General features: G+C 45.4%; 3 protein-coding genes across 7 annotated transcripts in view; 2 read left to right on the top strand and 1 right to left on the bottom strand.

Annotated features, from left to right (window-relative positions):
• The first annotated feature begins 1,461 nt into the window (after nucleotides 1-1,461).
• On the top strand, nucleotides 1,462-3,422 carry MRPL50 (mitochondrial ribosomal protein L50). Its single transcript, XM_082205256.1, has 2 exons — nucleotides 1,462-1,604; nucleotides 2,833-3,422. The coding sequence occupies exons 1-2, from the start codon at nucleotides 1,522-1,524 to the stop codon at nucleotides 3,215-3,217; spliced, it is 468 nt and encodes a 155-aa protein (XP_082061382.1). The 5' UTR covers nucleotides 1,462-1,521; the 3' UTR covers nucleotides 3,218-3,422.
• Nucleotides 3,423-5,844: 2,422 nt separating this feature from the next.
• Nucleotides 5,845-8,200, top strand: BAAT (bile acid-CoA:amino acid N-acyltransferase; the record flags this gene model as incomplete). The annotated part of the gene is given in 5 exon segments (XM_082205997.1): nucleotides 5,845-5,982; nucleotides 5,984-6,196; nucleotides 7,853-8,126; nucleotides 8,129-8,160; nucleotides 8,162-8,200. Coding segments are annotated over 5 exon segments (696 nt in total), but the record flags the coding sequence as incomplete, so codon positions are not given.
• A 4,945-nt stretch (nucleotides 8,201-13,145) lies between these two features.
• PLPPR1 (phospholipid phosphatase related 1) overlaps nucleotides 13,146-17,489 on the bottom strand; it is a 152,401-nt gene continuing 148,057 nt past the window's right edge. For all 5 annotated transcript variants that reach the window (XM_082205144.1, XM_082205142.1, XM_082205141.1 and 2 more), the window contains 3 exons: nucleotides 16,563-16,739; nucleotides 15,653-15,784; nucleotides 13,146-14,102 (listed from right to left, as the gene is read on the bottom strand). In XM_082205144.1, coding sequence (XP_082061270.1) covers nucleotides 14,070-14,102; nucleotides 15,653-15,784; nucleotides 16,563-16,739 — 342 coding nt within the window. In that variant the 3' untranslated portion in view covers nucleotides 13,146-14,069. The remainder of the gene's footprint in view (nucleotides 14,103-15,652; nucleotides 15,785-16,562; nucleotides 16,740-17,489) is intronic.

The raw sequence follows: 17,489 nt of genomic DNA, 5'->3' as shown, positions 1-17,489 counted from the left end.
TATATTCGAGCGGGAGTTAGAAAAAGAGAGCTCTTTTTAGGGAGCCAGTATTCACAAGGCCCAAGCACTTGGCAGTGCTGCTTTGAAACCAATTGAAAGTGAGGCCAGCATGGCATGTCTTGCACATGACTCATTGAAGGAGGTTTCCTTGGGCTTTCGGATCAGTGGAGAACCACCACCTCTGCCCGCTTTTCTGCCATCTCTCTTTCCCTATATGTAAGGTTTGACACCTAGCTATATCATCAGTATCAACAGCCAGCAATTTCCTAACAGATAAAAGAGGGAGCAAGATATAAGATAACAGGTAAAAGAGTAAGAGCACTTTGCAATATTTGCACCCCACCTTTCTTTCTTCCAACCAGCTCAGAACAGCTTACATGGACATGGAGGGTACTATGGTCTAAACCACTGAGCCTCTTGGGGTGCCGATCAGAAGGTTGGTGGTTCTAATCCCTGCGATGGGTTGAACTCCCATTGCTCTGTCCCAACTCCTGCTAACGTAGCAGTTTGAAAGCACGCCAGTGCAAGTAGATAAATAGGTACCGCTGTGGTGGGAAGGTAAACGGTGTTTCCATGCACTATGGTTTTTTGTCAGTGTCCCGTTGTGCCAGAAGCAGTTTAGTCATGCTGGCCACATGACCCAGAAAGCTGTCTGTGGACAAACGGCGGTTCCCTCAGCCTGAAAGCAAAATGAGCGCCGCAACCCCATAGTCACCTTTGACTGGACTTAACCGTCCAGGGGTCCTTTACCTTTTTACACGGGGCGTCTTCATCTTATTCTCACAACAACCCTTTCAGATATAACGACTGGTCACCTGTTGAGCTGCAGAGGTATTTGAAATTAGCTCTTCCTGAGCGAATATTCTTGTCTTTTCATAGAATCATAGTTGGAAGGGATCATAAGGGTCATCTAGTCCAGCCCTCTGCAATGCTGGAATCTTATGTCCAACATGGGGCTCAAATGCAAAACCATGAGATTAAAAGCCTTAGGCTCTACCGAATAAGCTATCCCAGCACCATTGTGCCTAACCTCCAATTCAGTGGGACTGATCTGCCTCTGTTCTCTAGCCCCCTACTGATTTTGGTGGCAACAGGTTTTTTATTTTTATTTTTTATTTTTAAAGTAGGCACAGTGCTGAAATGGGCAAATCCCAGCATCAGATCAATTATTTCGATGAATGGAATGGGAGAAATCCCCTCCATAGCTGAGGGTGGGCAATGTGCATTTCTCATTTTTATTCACTTTACAGGTGATGGGGAGACCGGTTTATCCGGTTGCTGCGGCAACCAGAGCCAGCCCAGCCAATCACGCGAGCCCTGCTTGACACCTCCCTCCATGCCTTAAACTACAAATCCCACAAGCCTCAGCGAGGCAGAGACTCGCGAATGAGAGGCGGGAGGGAAAGTAAATCCTCCTCATCCCATGATGCAGCGGGCTCCGGGAAGTTCGCCCTCCCTTCCCAGCTTCCGTTTGGCTTCGTTTGCCCTCAGGAGAGCGTCGTTCTACCAGCGTGTTCCGAAATGGCGGCTTCCGCGGGTGCTCTGCGGGTCGTCAGGCGGGTCGTCGGCTTCCCTCCCCGCAGGGCGCTGTGGGGAGGCGTGAGGTGAGGTAGTTGGCGCAGGAGGCGCGAGAGGCTCCCCTCGGGATGGATGGGGGTTCCGAGCCCACCCGGGGGGGGGGCTGTGGGCAGGATTGCAGGGGGTTGGACTAGATGACCCTCGGATCCCATTCCAAACAAGTCTATGATTCTAACTCGGGGGGTTCCTTTAACCGGCCTTCAGGCTTCTTGCATTCGATTAAGTGCCTGTTTCAGTTATTTTGGCTCAGCCCCAGTGGGCAGTTTCCCTCCCCCGAATTTCTTGTCTCCACGCCTTTTGTGAACCCGAAGGCTTAAAAGTTTTTTTTTTTAATGCAATGGGAAGCTTGAGCTGTTTGGGATTGCACAGGAGGAGGAAACGTATCGCATGCCCTCTCGTCCTTTCTCCGATAACAATAGGAACGTCCTCCTATTGCATAATGTTAATAAGGTTATTATTTATACTCAGCCCATCCGACGGGGTTGCCCCAGCCACTCTGGGCGGCTTCCAGCACATATAAAAGCATAATAAAACATTAAATATTAGGAAACTTCCCTATACAGGGCTGCCTTCAGATGTCTTCTAAAAGTTTTATAGTTACTTATCTCCTTGGCTCGGGGGTCGCATAAGTCCACATCTGATGAAAATAGGGAGATCCTATGGAAAGGCAGGGCATTCTGGAATCAAATAGGGACACATGGAGGGTTTGCTATCAACCCCTACCTAAACTATTGTTGGCATCTGTCTGTCTCAAGGGACTATGGAGACTTCCTCTCTGCCTGGTCAGTGTGTATGGGGGTCCCGGGCTGCCCAGAAAACAAGACACCCCTCTCAGCCTTGCTGATGTGCTACAAAGGAAAGCAGAACATTATGTTTGGCACTAGCTTGGCTGCAGGAGTTGCTGGAAGGAGATATACTAGGCACCATCCAACTACCTTAGGGATTCCACTCTGGACTTGTGTAGGGTTTACTCCTTAGACTTTTCTTCTTCCAGAGATGTCCTGCAAGATGTTCCTACCTAAACAGAGGTGTTTTAGTGTAACATATAGTCTAAGAACTGGACATGGGAGTCCTGGGTTCACATTCATACGGAGGTATGCAGTCGGTCGTTCTTAGGCTGAGAAGAGTCCCATAGTCATAATAAGGCTAGTGTGTGCAGGGATTTCGGGCTATAACGTACATCTCTTGTTCGTAGATGACAATATATAAATATTTAACACTCTGTTAAAAAAGCGGTCTTCTGCCTCCTTTCAGCAAGGAGACAGGAGGCGACCCAGAACCAGCAGAGCCGGTGAAAGAGGAGCCAGCCCTGGTTTGTCCTCCACCGCGAAGCAGAAAATACCTCCCTCCTGAGGATCTCCAGTCTCGCCTACAGTCTCGCATCAAAGAGATATTTGGATCCTCGGTCTCCAAGGACTGGCAAGAGGCATCATTGGGAGATAGTCGTTTAAAATATCTTCTGTTGGCACAGCTGGCGACAGATCTAGGCCGTGCTGTCCCTAATTCCCAACTCCACCAAATGAAGAGCGCCAGAGATGTCTTGGCTTTCTACAGCACGCCTGTGAAAGACATATCAAAGTTTGATGAGTTAAGCACGCAACAGCTGCCCTCAAACCTGAAGATCCGATGGCAGTACTGAGCTGTGGAGAAACAGGATGAAAACACCGTTCTGAACTCTTATCTGTATAGCAGCATCACCTTGGGCACAGATAGGATTTTTATTTTATTTTGCCACATTTCCAGAGTGGTTTACTTCCTCTTTACAAATGTTCAGTTGCAATAGTGACTTGGTGAGAGAGATGTGCAAGTATCAGGCTGGTTGCTGTTGACGTAAATGATAAACATTGGAGGAGAAATAGATACCAGCAAGCAGTTGTGCATGCTAAGCCATTTTGTCCACATAATTTTGTGTGTCAATAGCTTGATTAAAAATAATCGGGAAAGACAGGTAATGAAGAAAGTGATGGGAATAGTTGTTAAGAAAATAAAATTGTCACAACCAGTCTCCATATATATGTCTGTGTAACTGCTCAGCAACATTTTGGGTGACTGCCATTTGCTCTGTGTGGGTGAAGTTTTCCTGAGGTTTATGCAGCCTTAAAACTGGTTGTCTCCATCTAACGTGAGAAGTATGCATGAGTTGCTCAAGAGTTATCTATTTTGTTGTTTTGCAGCGACTGGACATGGTTTGAATACAACTCAATTCACAGGTACTTTTCACATAGGCCACTCTGCATATATCCAGTTAGAAAGTGAAGCAATATCCTTGACAGTCCCGTAGTACATTAATTTTAAATTTCTTCATCTTCTCTTGTATATTTCTATCTGACAGAGAGTACCATGGAATAGTTTTCTAAGTGTCAAATGATGATGATAAGTTGGTAGACATAAGAAACTGGCACTGGTAGATGCTGGCACAGGCAGACAAGACAAGGATTCCTGGATATTCCCCTGTTTCACCCCTAGGGGCTTCATCATCTGTGTGTAGCTCTAAATCATATAAACATAGACACTTTGTAATATATTATTCAATTGAATTTGTCTAATATAGGCATTCTAGTGGCTTTGGAATCCTATCCACAGCCATCCCTTGAGGGGCTCGAACCACCAACCAGCTGATTAACAGCCAGATACACTTCCCACTGTGCCACAAAATTTCTGTGAGCAAATGCAAAAATACGCTTAACTAAAATTCAAGTAGGGAACGCGGGTGGCGCTGTGAGTTAAATCACAGAGCCTAGGACTTGCCGATCAGAAGGTCGGCGGTTCGAATCTCCGTGACGGGGTGAGCTCCCGTTGCTTGGTCCCTGCTCCTGCCAACCTAGCAGTTCAAAAGCACGCCAAAGTGCAAGTAGATAAATAGCTAGCAGTCCGGCGGGAAGATAAACAGCGTTTCCGTGCGCTGCTCTGGTTCGCCAGAAGCGGCTTAGTCATTCTGGCCACATGACCCGGAAGCTGTACGCCGGCTCCCTTGGCCAATAAAGCGAGATGAGTGCCGCAACCCCAGAGTCGGCCATGATTGGACCTAATGGTCAGGGGTCCCTTTACCTTTACCTAACATTCAAGTAGGAGAGATTCAGTAAGGACAATTGTGTTCTGCTGCTGTGGCAGCAAAGACAGAAGAGCCACCTGTGACATTCTGAGAAACCCTAGTATCACTTCACAAGAATGCCACAGTGACCCTTATTATGATAGTTATTAATTTTACATACCATTTCATGCTAAGTGGTTGACAGTTATGAAACCAGTTACATAAGCATTAAAATGCAAACGTTCATAATTAAAATCCACAGTAGAAGAATCCCATTAAAGCTGCTGCATAATTAAAAACTGGCCACTTGGGTCAATAGACCAAGGGAAATTGACTTGCTCATCCTTTATACTGGCAGCAAAGAAGTTCTCTCAAGCTTTCAACTTTGTTCCAAGTTGCATCGAACCGGTTTCACATTGCAGCCAAATTGAGGGAACCATTTCCGTTAAACCAACTTAAGACCTGAAACGACAACCTTACCCCAGTTTGTTATAATTCTGATTTGGTGTAAACCGCAATTTCCCATATTCAGATACGAACAGGAAAACTCGATTTGTTTGAAATGTCAAAGGGGAGTTAAGAATGTAGGAAGGGACTGGTGGATGAGGTCCACGGTCCCTCTAGTATCCTGTTACGACAGTGGCCAGCCAGATGCGACTGGACTCGGCTACATTAGCAACGAAAAAGCGTTTTATATGCGTTATAACATTGCGACACCAGATGGTGCTGTGGAGTCCCATCTTCCGTCAATGTAATTTCCCATTATGAAGTTTACAATGTGTTTTCCTGAAATGCTTTTTTGATGTGTCTAGAACCAGCCTTTCACACCTGTTCTATAAACTAAAGAAGTCCCAAATACTGCAACTTTCCCTCTTAGTGGGGTTTCTCCACCCCATTTTGGTATCTTAACCTTTTCCTGTTCTGCCTTAGCCGTTTCCAGTCCTTTTTTGTGATAAATTTATTGCTATCGACTGTCTAGTCAGAGGTTTGCTGGCTATTCCTTACCCAATGCATATATTTGTAAATAAACAGGTAGTATCATGGAGAGGCCACCAGCATTTTTTTCTCAGAAGGAAATGAAGAGGGGCAATGGCTATTCTGGAACTATTTGGTGTTTAATTTTAATTTGAATACCAACCCTTAAAGTGCATAGAAATAGCCTCCCACCCACCACCCCTCCTCAGTTCTTCATTTCTTTTTTTCTCCCCCTCTGATTTTCATCGCAACCTTTCTTGTCATCCGCAGGGCAAGGTCAAGGACCTTTTTTTCCAGGAGTCATTGACCTTTTTGGTGACCTTAGTGGGGTGACTGAATTTCAGGCCAGCCCTCTTGCCACCTGTGGATTTGCAGCAGTGGCCCTGGTGTATTTTGCTTTACGAAGACCTACCCAGTTTTCTGGGTGTGGTGGATCTGAAATATTTTGAGGAAGCTGCAGAATTTCTTTCAAAACATCCGACGGTCCAAACATCCCAAAAAAAGGCAAAGTGCATCAAGCCAAATGGCATTATTGGGTCAAATTCCTTCGAAATTGGTATGCTTGGATCTCTTTATCAGCACAACGCTGAATGCTTTTCCTTCTCTGTTGTTTTCTGAATCAGTTAACACTCATTCAATGACTCTGCTTTCTGGTTGTTGTTGATTGGATTTCTTGCCCTTCCTTCACCACAGTGTCCCAGGGTGGGTTACAACAATAAAATGCGTAATTAATACTAAAACTATTTAAAAGAATTTCCATTCAGAAGATCCTTGTGTTTGTGTGTGTAGTAAAAGGTAAAAAGGCGTGTTTTGAGTCTATCACAGAAACACTATTCCACAGCTTAGTGTCTGCCAGAGAGAAAACACTCTCTCAGGCCACCATTTCTCACATTTCTGAGAGTGGTGGTAACCACAAGATGCCTGCTTACCCCTGCTGATCTTCAATATTTGAGAGTGTTTGAAAGGAAGGAGGCGGTCTTTCAGATATTTGGGGCCGTAGACTTTTTTGTTTTTATAGCATTTGTTCCCCGCTCTTCAGCCAAAGGCTCCCAGAGCGGCTTACATAAAATCAAAATTAGATGCTCTCTATCCACAAGCTTACAATCCAAAAAAAGGAACAAGGAGGGAAGAGGAGAATAAAATTTTTAAGGATTTTAATTAATATTGTTTAGGATATTAAGCGTTCTGACTACTGAAATAGTAGGGACATTTCTGTAACAACAACAAAAATAAGTGTTTATTTGCCAGGATTAAGAGATGGCCGAGTTCAAACATGCAGAAGCAACATGTGGTACAGTCCTTCCTGGCATGTTCCATCTCAGATTGCAGATAGGGGAGTGCCCTCCTAGGTAAAATCAAAAGGACTCTCTACAGATGAGGAGCTATCATGTCAGCATCAAACTTTGAGGTGTGCATAGTAGATGCCAACTTACATTTCCTTCCTGCATCTCCCTGGCTGTGTTTTTATTGATGTCACCGTGTAGCTTAGTGCTCAGGGAGAAGGGTCTGTAGCTAAGTTGTGTGCCTGATGTTTTCCATGGAAAGGGAAGTGTTGAGCAGGGGACCCAAATTATCCACCCCTGGTTTAAAACATGGCATAGGTAAAGGTAAAGGGACCCCTGACCATTAGGTCCAGTTGTGGCCGTCTCTGGGGTTGCGGCGCTCATCTCGCTTTATTGGCCGAGGGAGCCGGAATACAGCTTACAGGCCATGTGGCCAGCTTGACTAAGCCGCTTCTGGCAAACCAGAGCAGCGCATGGAAATGCCATTTACCTTCCCGCTGGAGCGGTACCTATTTGTCTACTTGCACTTTGGCGTGCTTTTGAACTGCTGGGTTGGCAGGAGCAGGGACCGAGCAATGGGAGCTCACCCTGTCATGGGGATTCGAACTGTCGACCTTCTGATCGGCAAGTCCTAGGTTCTGTGGTTTAACCCACAGCGCCACCCGCGTCCCAAAACATGGCATATAAGATGCGATTGTCCTCTTCCTTTACCAGCCCATTGAGGCTGGATATCCTTTCCTTCAACATGCACAATTTCTGTGATTTTCCTCACCCCCGCCCTTTCCTGGAATCGGTATAGTGCCAATATGCAAAGGGGCAGAAATCGCACTGGCCATGTCGGTATTCCTGCTGCCGATCTGAGGTACTGTTGTCATCAGTGGGACCAATGCCATCAATGGATCCATGCTTTGCTACCAGGATCTCTGCATTCTGCCTATCACTTACAAATCTGAGTGTGTGAGGCACATTTGACACGCACGCAGAGGAACACCAGGGCAGTGTCCTGCCTGTGGAAAAAGCCCAAGGTAACATCATTTTCATTGTGGGAGAAAGCAACAGGAACTTCAACAGCAAGGCCTGTGCCATGGAAGGCATGAAGATGAGGAAGCATGGGAAGACGCACTGCGCCCTTCTCTCCTATCCGGGAGCAGGATGCTTCCTGGAGTCTCTGGGCTCACAATTCTGCTACCATTCCTGGTCCCCCTTTTTACATCTCTCTGTGTTATGGAGCAGGGAAGCCCTGGCCCATGCAGCAGCCCAAGAGATGCATGGAGAGAGGTCCAGAAATATCTCGCATCTTCACTTCAGCCCAAACCAAATTAGCAGGCTCTGAATATGTGTTAGTTTGGAATAATAATAATAATTTCTTATGTATACCCCGCCCATCTGGCTGGGTCCCCCCAGCCACTCTGGGCGGCTTCCAACAAAATACTAAAATACTATAACCTATTAAACATTAAAAGCTTCCCTAAACAGGGCTGCCTTTAGATGTCTTCTAGAAGTTTGGTAGTTATTTTTCTCTTTGACATCTGGTGGGAGGGTTTCCACAGGGCAGGCGCCACTACCGAAAGGCACTCTGCCTGGTTCCCTGTAACTTGGCTTCTCGCAACGAGGGAACCGCCAGAAGGCCCTCGGCGCTGGACCTCAGTGTCCGGGCAGAACGATGGAGGTGGAGACGCTCCTTCAGGTATACTGGATCGAGGCCGTTTAGGGGTTTAAAGATCAGCACCAATACTTTGAATTGTGCTCAAAAACGTACTGGGAGCCAGTGTAGGTCTTTCAAGACCGGTGTTATATGGTCTCGGCGGCCACTCCCAGTCACCAGTCTAGCTGCTGCATTCTGGATTAATTGTAGTTTCCGGGTCACCTCCAAAGGTAGCCCCACATAGAGCGCATTGCAGTAGTCCAAGCAGGAGATAACTAGAGCATGCACCACTCTGGCGAGACACTCCGTGGGCAGGTAGGGTCTCAGCCTGCATACCAGATGGAGCTGATAAACAGCTGCCCTGGACGCAGAATGGACCTATGTCTCCATGGACAGCTGTGAGTCCAGAAGCTGGACTAACCCTTCTTCACCCATTCAGGGGGTCAGACTAGACGACCCTTTGGCCAATTTCGTGATTTGTTCTGAGAAGGAAGGAGATTGATAAATTACAAAATCAGAAGTCCTCAAATGTCCAGCAGAGGTGGTCAACTATCACAAAGCTATTGAGGATGGGAGCTAAATCAGGGTGGCCCTCCAGAGGTTATTGAACAAGGTAAAAAAAGGTAAAGGACCCCTGGACGGTTAAGTCCATTCAAAGGTGATTATGGGGTTGTGGCGCTCATCTCGCTATCAGGCCGAGTGAGCCGACATTTGCCTGCAGACAGCTTTCCGGGTCATGTGGCCAGCATGATCAAACCACTTCTGGCACAACGCAACACCGTGACGGAAACCAGAGCGCATGGAAATGCCGTTTACCTTCCTGCTGCAGTGGTACCTATTTACCTACTTGCACTGGTGTGCTTTTGAACTGCTAGGTTGGCAAGAGCTGGGACAGAGCAACGGGAGCTCATCTCATTGTGGGGATTCGAACCGCTGACCTTCTGATCACCAAGCCTAAGAGGCTCAGTGGTTTAGACCTTCATCATTGGCCACGGTGGCTGGAACTGATGGGCACTGAGAATCCAAAAATGTCTGTAGGGCACGTTCTCTATTCCTGAGCTAAAAAGAGCCTTTTCGTAGAGACTGTATACATCTGGAGACCAATGTGGGAGTTAAGCACTAACAGATTGTCTTTTTGCCCCCCATGTGAGCATGAAACTGTGCACTGTACAGATGTATACATTACCCCAAGAGCCAGAAGCTGCTCCAGGAAAGCCCACTTTCTTCATTATGCCATTGCTCCTGACTGTCTCCTCTTGAGATTGCTTGTGGCAATGTGACATGTGTCTGTATGTACTGCCTAGTTCGGCTCGTAGCTGTGAGGGGCATTTGCCTGGCCAGCCAGGGAACAGTATACTAAACTTGGTGACTGTCCACATATGACTGATATTCCTCTGTATCTTCAGACGGACACTGAACGCACGAGGAATATATAAAAAGGTTGCTCAGGCAGTAAGCAGACACTCCCAAGTTGAAATAGTCCTCCTGTTGAGACTAGATCAGTCTTCCTGATATTTCGGTCTCCAGATGTTGGACTACAATACCCATCATGCCTCAAACCACAACACCACCTTTTGGGACTATACTCGCATGTGAGTTATGCAACCCATACTAGATTGTGCCCATCAAAAAACGCTTTTTGGGGGCACAGTGCCCAAAAATGCATGTTTAGGGGTGCCATGCAAGATCGCTGCCCCCAATGACCCTCTTTTTGGGGGGCAGAAATCTTGTGCAGCGTTCCAAAACAAGTTTCTTTGGGAGCCATGCCCCCCAAAAGTGCAGCCCCAAATCGTGGAAGGTCACAAGAAAAAAAATGGGGTGTCCTTTTTTAAAATATATATACTGCTTGATTATAGAATATTGCTCAGGACCGCAATACCTCAAGGACTGCCTCTCCCTGTATAAACCAGACTCTGTGTTCATCATCTCAGGCCCACGTGAGGTTTGGCGGTGGCAACACAAGAACGAGCCTTTTCTGTAAGGGCTCCCCATTTGTGAGATGCTCTCCTCAAGGTTTGCCTGGCACCTTTATTATGCATTTTTAGGCTCCAGGTGAAAACCAGCCTTTGGCTGATTAATATCCTACAGCCTTTTAAATGTATCTGTGGGAAGGGGTGGGTGGGTTATTGTTTTGCTGTTTTGGTTTAATTATTTACTGTGTTTTATCTTTCATTTTATTCTGTGAACCACCCTGAGATTTTTTTGATGAAGGGCAGGATATAAATTTAATAAATCATCATCATCATCATCATCATCATCATCTCAAAGCAGTTTACAATGACAATGCTTGCAATGAGCTAGGAGATCCCAAGTCCCTAGTGACTACATTCTGGAAAGCCAAGTGATGTGGCTGTACAACAAGGTACCCAACAAATATTTCCCTCCCGACTCCTAGAACAAATGACAAAGCCCTGATGCAAAGAGTTTTGTGATAAGGTGTTTTTTTTCTTCAATCTCTTTTGGAAAAAAAGTTTATACAAAAACCCAAGAACCAACATGGTAGACATTTCAGCAAAAGTACAGAAGAGAGGCTCCATTCCTCAAAGGAAACACTCTATTGGTTATCACCATGCTATAGAAAATAAATGAGATGCAGCAGGAAAGCCCTAGGACAAAGAAGATCGACCAGCAAACTGGCCCCTTTTGTATTCTTTTACTCTGTTAACAATAATACTGTGCAAAGTGGAAAACCAGTTTTGGATACAAATGCATCACGGTAGGATTCACGGAAGGTAGACGTTGCCTGTTCTTACGATGACTAGGCAGGCACTTCTATGGGAAAGGCATGCCCAGATATATTAGGATTTAAGAACTGGGTCACACACAGTATTATAATTACCATGTATGAAGCAGCCAAGTTACGCCTGGTGAGAGTTTTGAAGGCTCCCTCCCTACAAGCAAGGAAAGCTGCAGCGGCTGTGTAGCCGCCTTCACAGCCGAAGAGAAGTCAGTGGTTGGGCTTTTTTGGCCTCTTTTGTCATCTCCATTTATCTGGCCACAAATATTCCTGAAGAGTGGGGAGGGGGAGGAGCAGAGAAGATGAGCTGCAAGAGATAACAAGAGATGACAACGGGGGCATTCAGATGTGGGAGGATATTAATTGTGTTAGTTTCCCTAATGCTACAGCTTCTGTCCGTTTTCTAATGTCTCTTTCCTACTGTTGCACTACAGAATGTTGAATTTTTGACCGGCGCGTCATACCAAATTTCATTCAAACCAGTGGCTGTGGTGTGACACGACAGCAAACGTCGTTGGACAACGTCAACACTCCCTCATCCTTTTTGCATATGCCTGCTTTGGTTTCCCTGTGATCCACCTGTAAAACTGGCAGGAAAGAACTGCATGCTGGTATACTGCCCCAAATTTAATCATTTGACTCCCTGCAATTTCTGGGTTAGTGGGGTTGCAAGAGGATTCCCCCCTCCCCCTGGACATGGAAATGATTGCTAAACTTCCACTAGATTTCCAGAGTTGGCTTTTACTGTTGTGTGAAAGCTCACGTACCATGTGGAAACTAAAGATCAGGGAAACCTCGGGGAAGCAGAATAAACTGCCATGCGAAGGCAGCCAGCGCTAGGAAGAAGTGTGGCCATAAACTCTTCCTTCTCTTTAGGGCTTAAAGTCCCTCTAGCTTTCGTTACTCGTAGGCAGGAAGCTTCCAGAGGTCTGAACAGCCACAGCTGGGTTGCTACCCACATGGTTAAGTGCGACACGTTGCCAGGATCCAATTCCCCACTCATGTCAACAGCATGAATGGTGTTACTTTATATTAGCACCAATGGAACAGAGTCACAAATTTATTAGCCTAAGGCTCCTTTCTAGGTGGTTATATGATGTGCTAATGCAGCAATGAAACATTTACACTCCTCCTATTACAAAACACTAGGTGGAACCACAGTGATGGCTTCAAACCTTCCAGACCAATTTTTTTTTTGGGGGGGGGAAGGGGCCCTTTGCGATGCACCATGCGGTGGGCCGAATTCCATGTGTGCCGAATGGTCAGAGATATTTCGGTCCAAGGGTCAGTGCCACTCCCAAAGTTATCCATGTCTTTAAAATGCATGCAAATGCCACAAAGGAAGGATTACACACATTGTCTATTTCACAGCGAAGATGGACATTTGGTAGAACTCTGTGGTTGGATGAACATGTCTGTGAAGTTTCCTACATGAAGTTTTTATGCTCCTTAGGAGACAAGTCTTAAGAAGCATGTCTTTATATATCTAAAAAAACATATGCTCCGAGCTGGACTTAAGCATATTGTGTAGACCATTGTTCTTTGGCCTGCGACTGCAATAACACTTTATGGTTTCGTTCCCAACTTGTGGCTCTATCAAAAAAAATCTGTATAAAAACGCGAACAATATTGTGCTGGCTATTTGAATGTACCCAGCACAATGGCCCTCTCAAACAAATTCACTAAGGTCTCAGTCCTGCAACATTCTCATTGCATGCTAGGGGTCTTAACATTTAGCCATTGGCCATAAACTGCCGTCACTTATTCGTGCAATCCATGGCAGTAATCTTAAAGACAATGCACAAGAGAAGCACGTGTGCATCTGGGCTTTCTCTATAATTTCCACGGTAACAGCTCCAAAGGCTGTGTTATTTTTTAATTTATTTTTTATTTTAAAAGTCATTTGTCTGTGGGCTCCTGTGAGCGAGCCCTTGTTCGGAGCAGGCGCTGCGAAGACTACAGAAAAAAGCCACAAGGCAGTGTGTGGATTGCACATAAAGAGGACCCCGGGCCCAAGGAAAGCAGTCTGGAGGAAGCTACCTGAAGATCTCACAATCGTGCATCTGCTGCGTCAATTTCCTGAGGAAGTTCCATGGAGATGTATGGGAATCCTGAAATGCACTTCAGCGTTCTTGTGCTCAACTCCCATGCACATCCATGGGACTTATTCAGGAAGAGTAAAACTTTGCAGCAGGCTAGTCCTCATGTTCTTACCATGCTGAATCAGGACTCAGAAAATACATAATTCTCATCATCAATAGCCTAAAGGTTTAGATCCCGGTCATGCTGTGGAAACTCTGGGGTAACTTCATTCAAGTACCACAGAGTTGCACCAGCAATAAACAAAACTATCCCCTTTCATTTACTGGAAGCATTTTCCCTGGTAACAAAATGTTAAAAGTGAATTAGTATTATAATTCTCATTTAATTTATTGTATATAAAACAAAACCGAAAAAGGTCTGTGTACAAATATCACAAAACATCAACAATTCCCAAAGATGTAGTGCCTCAGAACACATTTTAAAACAAGAAAAGGTCTCTCGCTTTTTTTTGTTTTAATTTTTGTTCCCCCCTCCTCCCTTTTGTCTTAAATTCTGGCATAAATATATTAAAGCTGACCAAAAAAGTGGAAGGAGGGGGGGATTCCAGGGTGAGCTACATCACTTCCTCATACAAAAATGTACAAAACATTAGCTTCTAACTAGACATAACATAATACTGGTCATCACAGTTTTGACAATTAGTATAACTGTGTGTCGTTGTGGGAGTATTGTGTACTGGAGGGCGATAAAAAATAGCTTCTTTTGTCATCTTTCAGATCAGGTTACTTCAGTCATAGAGGCAGAATGATTCTATGGGAAAAAAGAGAGAGGACACAAAGCACAGAATACTTTTTAGTATGATACAATGCGGTCTGGATTGTCAAGACTCAAGTTAGGTAGCCAAAATAAATCGAAACCAATCCAAAAGATTATGTAGGATACAGTGGTACCTTGGTTTTCAAATGCCTTGGTACTCAAACGCCTTGGTTTCCAAACGCTGAAAACCCGGAAGTAAGTGTTCCAGTTTTTGAACGTTTTTCAGAAGCCGAACGTCCAATGCAGCTGTCGGCTATTGTTTCCGGGGTGCCAGCACCAATCAGAAGCTGTGCCTTGGTTTTCAAACATTTTGGAAGTCAAACAGACTTCCGGAACGGATTAAGTTTGGCACTTTTGTTTCTGTTGTTTATTTTGCGTTTTTGTTTTTGAGGCTTTTTCGGTTAATTTGCTTTTGTGACTGTGAGGAACCCAGTTCAACTATTGATTGATTGAGTGACTGTGGAAATGGATAACCCTAACTCTGGTAAGTAACTTCCAAAGGGTTTATCTTGCTCTCAGGCCAAAATGTACCCATGTACAAATGTACTAAGCTACCCCTGGCTTAGACAGGACTGGATGAGATGGACCGATGGCTTGATGTGGTCTGAGGCAGCTTCCTAGGTTAAAGGGCAATCCTAACTCTGGCTTCTGCCCTGGTGGGATTGGATGAGGCAGTGGGGCCATAGATGCACAGTGCTTGGAGTGGAAAGTGAAAAGGAGACATAGATTTCGGTGGAAATCTGGTGCCAGCAGTCGAGCCCAAGCCCAGCAGTGAAGCCCAAGCTTGGTGGTCCAATAGATCCTGGACCGATTCCAGCACCCATTCAGCAGTTGGAAACAGGGTTTGCATTAACAGATTGATGCTAATATTGATCTGTAGGTGGAGGCTGGCAAGGCCGGAAGGAGGGAAGCCACGGCTTAATCCACACAAACACTCAGCCAGCGGAAAGGGTTTTTTTTTATTGTTCTGCCTAAGGAGTAGGAAAGAGAGAGAGAGAGAGAGAGAGAGAGAGAGAGGAAGGAAGGGAAGAAAGAAAGAAAAAGAAAGAGAGGGAAAGAAGGAAGGAAGGAAAGGAAGGAAGGAAGGAAGGAAAGTTCCAAGTTCGTATGTGTCTGTTCCCTCTCTGCAAGGATGTAACAGGTACTGGCAGAAGGGAGTCTGCCCCATTCTCCAGGATTTCACAACAGACAGAGAAGAATTTTGGAAAGATTGCTCCAATTAAAATGAAGGTATTGCCCAAACTATTTTTTACCTTTCAACATTTTAGCAATATTTTTAACACCAAAGATGTTAAAAACACAGCAGAAAACCACCCAACCAGTTTATCTGGAACAAAGAGAAGGTGGTAATGGTGATTTGTTGGGGTGGGGGGAATGGGAGATGTAGGTGCTCAAATGCTACAGAGGAGCAACTGAAAAGAAGATCTGATTTAGCCTAACATTATATGGCATTCTGTTTTGGAAGCAACAGGAGTCTGGCTCGGCTAACCAAACCAGATTACCCTGAATGAATAAAAGGTTCAAGAGGGCAGAATAGACAGCACCTGTGCACTCAATGTCTCCAAAGGACTTTCCACTCTGGGAAACGCCATCAGGGGCATTCCTCGTTGCTCTTCGGGCTTTGATTTAGAAGGAGCTCCATGTGTTCCTTTGAAATTATGAACCACGCATATTCCCTGTGGGATGGGGAGAAGAAGAGAACCCAGATCAGTACAGCAATGATGGAAGACCCTCAGTTAGCAGGACACAGTAGCTAAACGTCTTGTTTTGGAGTGACACCACGCTTCCTCATCCAGGCTGGTTTATAGTAGGGCCACCATGAGAGCCTTTTCCCAAGTTGGCTACTACCAGGAATTATGACATTCCTGTGGCCTGCCTCAGTGGGACAGGTGTGTTTGTCTGCATCTTTTTTTTAAAAAAAATGCTCTTTTGGTGCCTCCAAGCTCTTGTGAAAGGTAAGAATTATGAATCACTGCAACCTAATCTAAAAGGTAAAGGACCCCTGGATGGTTAAGGCCAGTCAAAGGTGACTATGGGGTTGCGGCACTCATCTCGCTTTCAGGCCGAGGGAGCCAGCATTTGTCCACAGACAGCTTTCTGGGTCATGTGGCCAGCAGGACTAAACAGCTTCTGGCGCAATGGAACACTGTGACGGAAGCCAGAGCGAACAGAAACACCATTTACCTTCCCGCCACGGTGGTACCTATTTATCTACTTGAAGTGGCGTGCTTTTGAACTGCTAGGTTAGCAGGAGCTGGGACAGAGCAACAGGAGCTCACTCCATTGCGGGCATTCGAACCGCCGACCTTCTGATCGGCAAGCCCAAGAGGCTCAGTGATTTAGACCACAGCGCCAGCTGCGTCCCTTGCAACCTAATGTAGGGGCACCATGACAATGGGGCTTTTCCAGTGTGGAAAGGATAGCAAAATTAATAAACCAGAGCCATTCACCTACCAGGAAAAGAGCGACCGCACTTCCCAAGATGAAGCCTGCAATGACGTCTGAACAGTGGTTTCGATACTCAGAAACTCGGTTGAGCCCAGTAAGGAAGGCAGCACATAGAGTCCCCAGGCACAAGACGGGCTTGGCGAGTCGACTGCTTTTCGTCTTAATTGTGCTCGTGATGTACATCTGAAACATAGTCAAACCAGATCGGCCTTAAGAGACCCGAGACAACTTGTATCAGACAGGGAAAGGGGAGAAACTGGATCTTGTTTGCATTTTGATGAGAACCTATCTGGTTTTCACTTCCTGATATGAAAGGCCTCTGCCCTTCAAAACCCAAGGATGCCAAAATACATACAAAAACAGGGAATTGTGGCACAGAAATAAATATTGATTAATTCAAATCAATGGTTGCCATTGGCTTGATTTGAATTAATTTTATAATGAATGATTTTAGAGTGTTGTGTTGTGTTGTGTTGTACTGTTGTACTGTTTTATTGTTGTTAGCCGCCCTGAGCCCGGCTTCGGCTGGGGAGGGCGGGATATAAATAAATTTATTATTATTGTTATTATTATTGTTGTTGTTGTTGTTATTATTATTATTATTATTATTATTATTATTTGCTGGAAATGATATTAAAATGCATGACGGGAGGGAAAACTGCTTGCAAATATGTACGCATTAGTGAAACGGGCGCTAAAATGCTGGCCAACTTGCTCAGGACTTTTAAAAAAACACCACAATTTTCATAGGAAAGAACTGATGGCTAGAGCAAGGAGAACTGATGGCTTGAGCAGCTAACGAACTCAAAGGTAGTCATACTATCTGAGAGTGTTTTGTCCCTCGACTGTGTTTTTGCTCTCCTGCTCAGGGTTGTGTCACAACAGCTGAACTTTCAAGGGCTCATTTGGATTCCCTCCATCTTTGCACCTTGC

Source organism: Podarcis vaucheri (assembly GCF_965113315.1).
Source record: "Podarcis vaucheri genome assembly, chromosome: 17".
Lineage (NCBI taxonomy): Eukaryota > Metazoa > Chordata > Lepidosauria > Squamata > Lacertidae > Podarcis > Podarcis vaucheri.
The sequence above is the reverse complement of the archived record's forward strand: the minus strand, read 5'-3'. Positions and strand labels throughout refer to the sequence as shown.

Coding starts and splice junctions, on each gene's coding strand:
- MRPL50 (XM_082205256.1), top strand. CDS start 1,522: ATGGCGGCTTCCGCGGGTGCTCTGCGGGTCGTCAGGCGGGTCGTCGGC. Junction 1,605..2,832: donor GCGCTGTGGGGAGGCGTGAG/GTGAGGTAGTTG, acceptor GCCTCCTTTCAG/CAAGGAGACAGGAGGCGACC.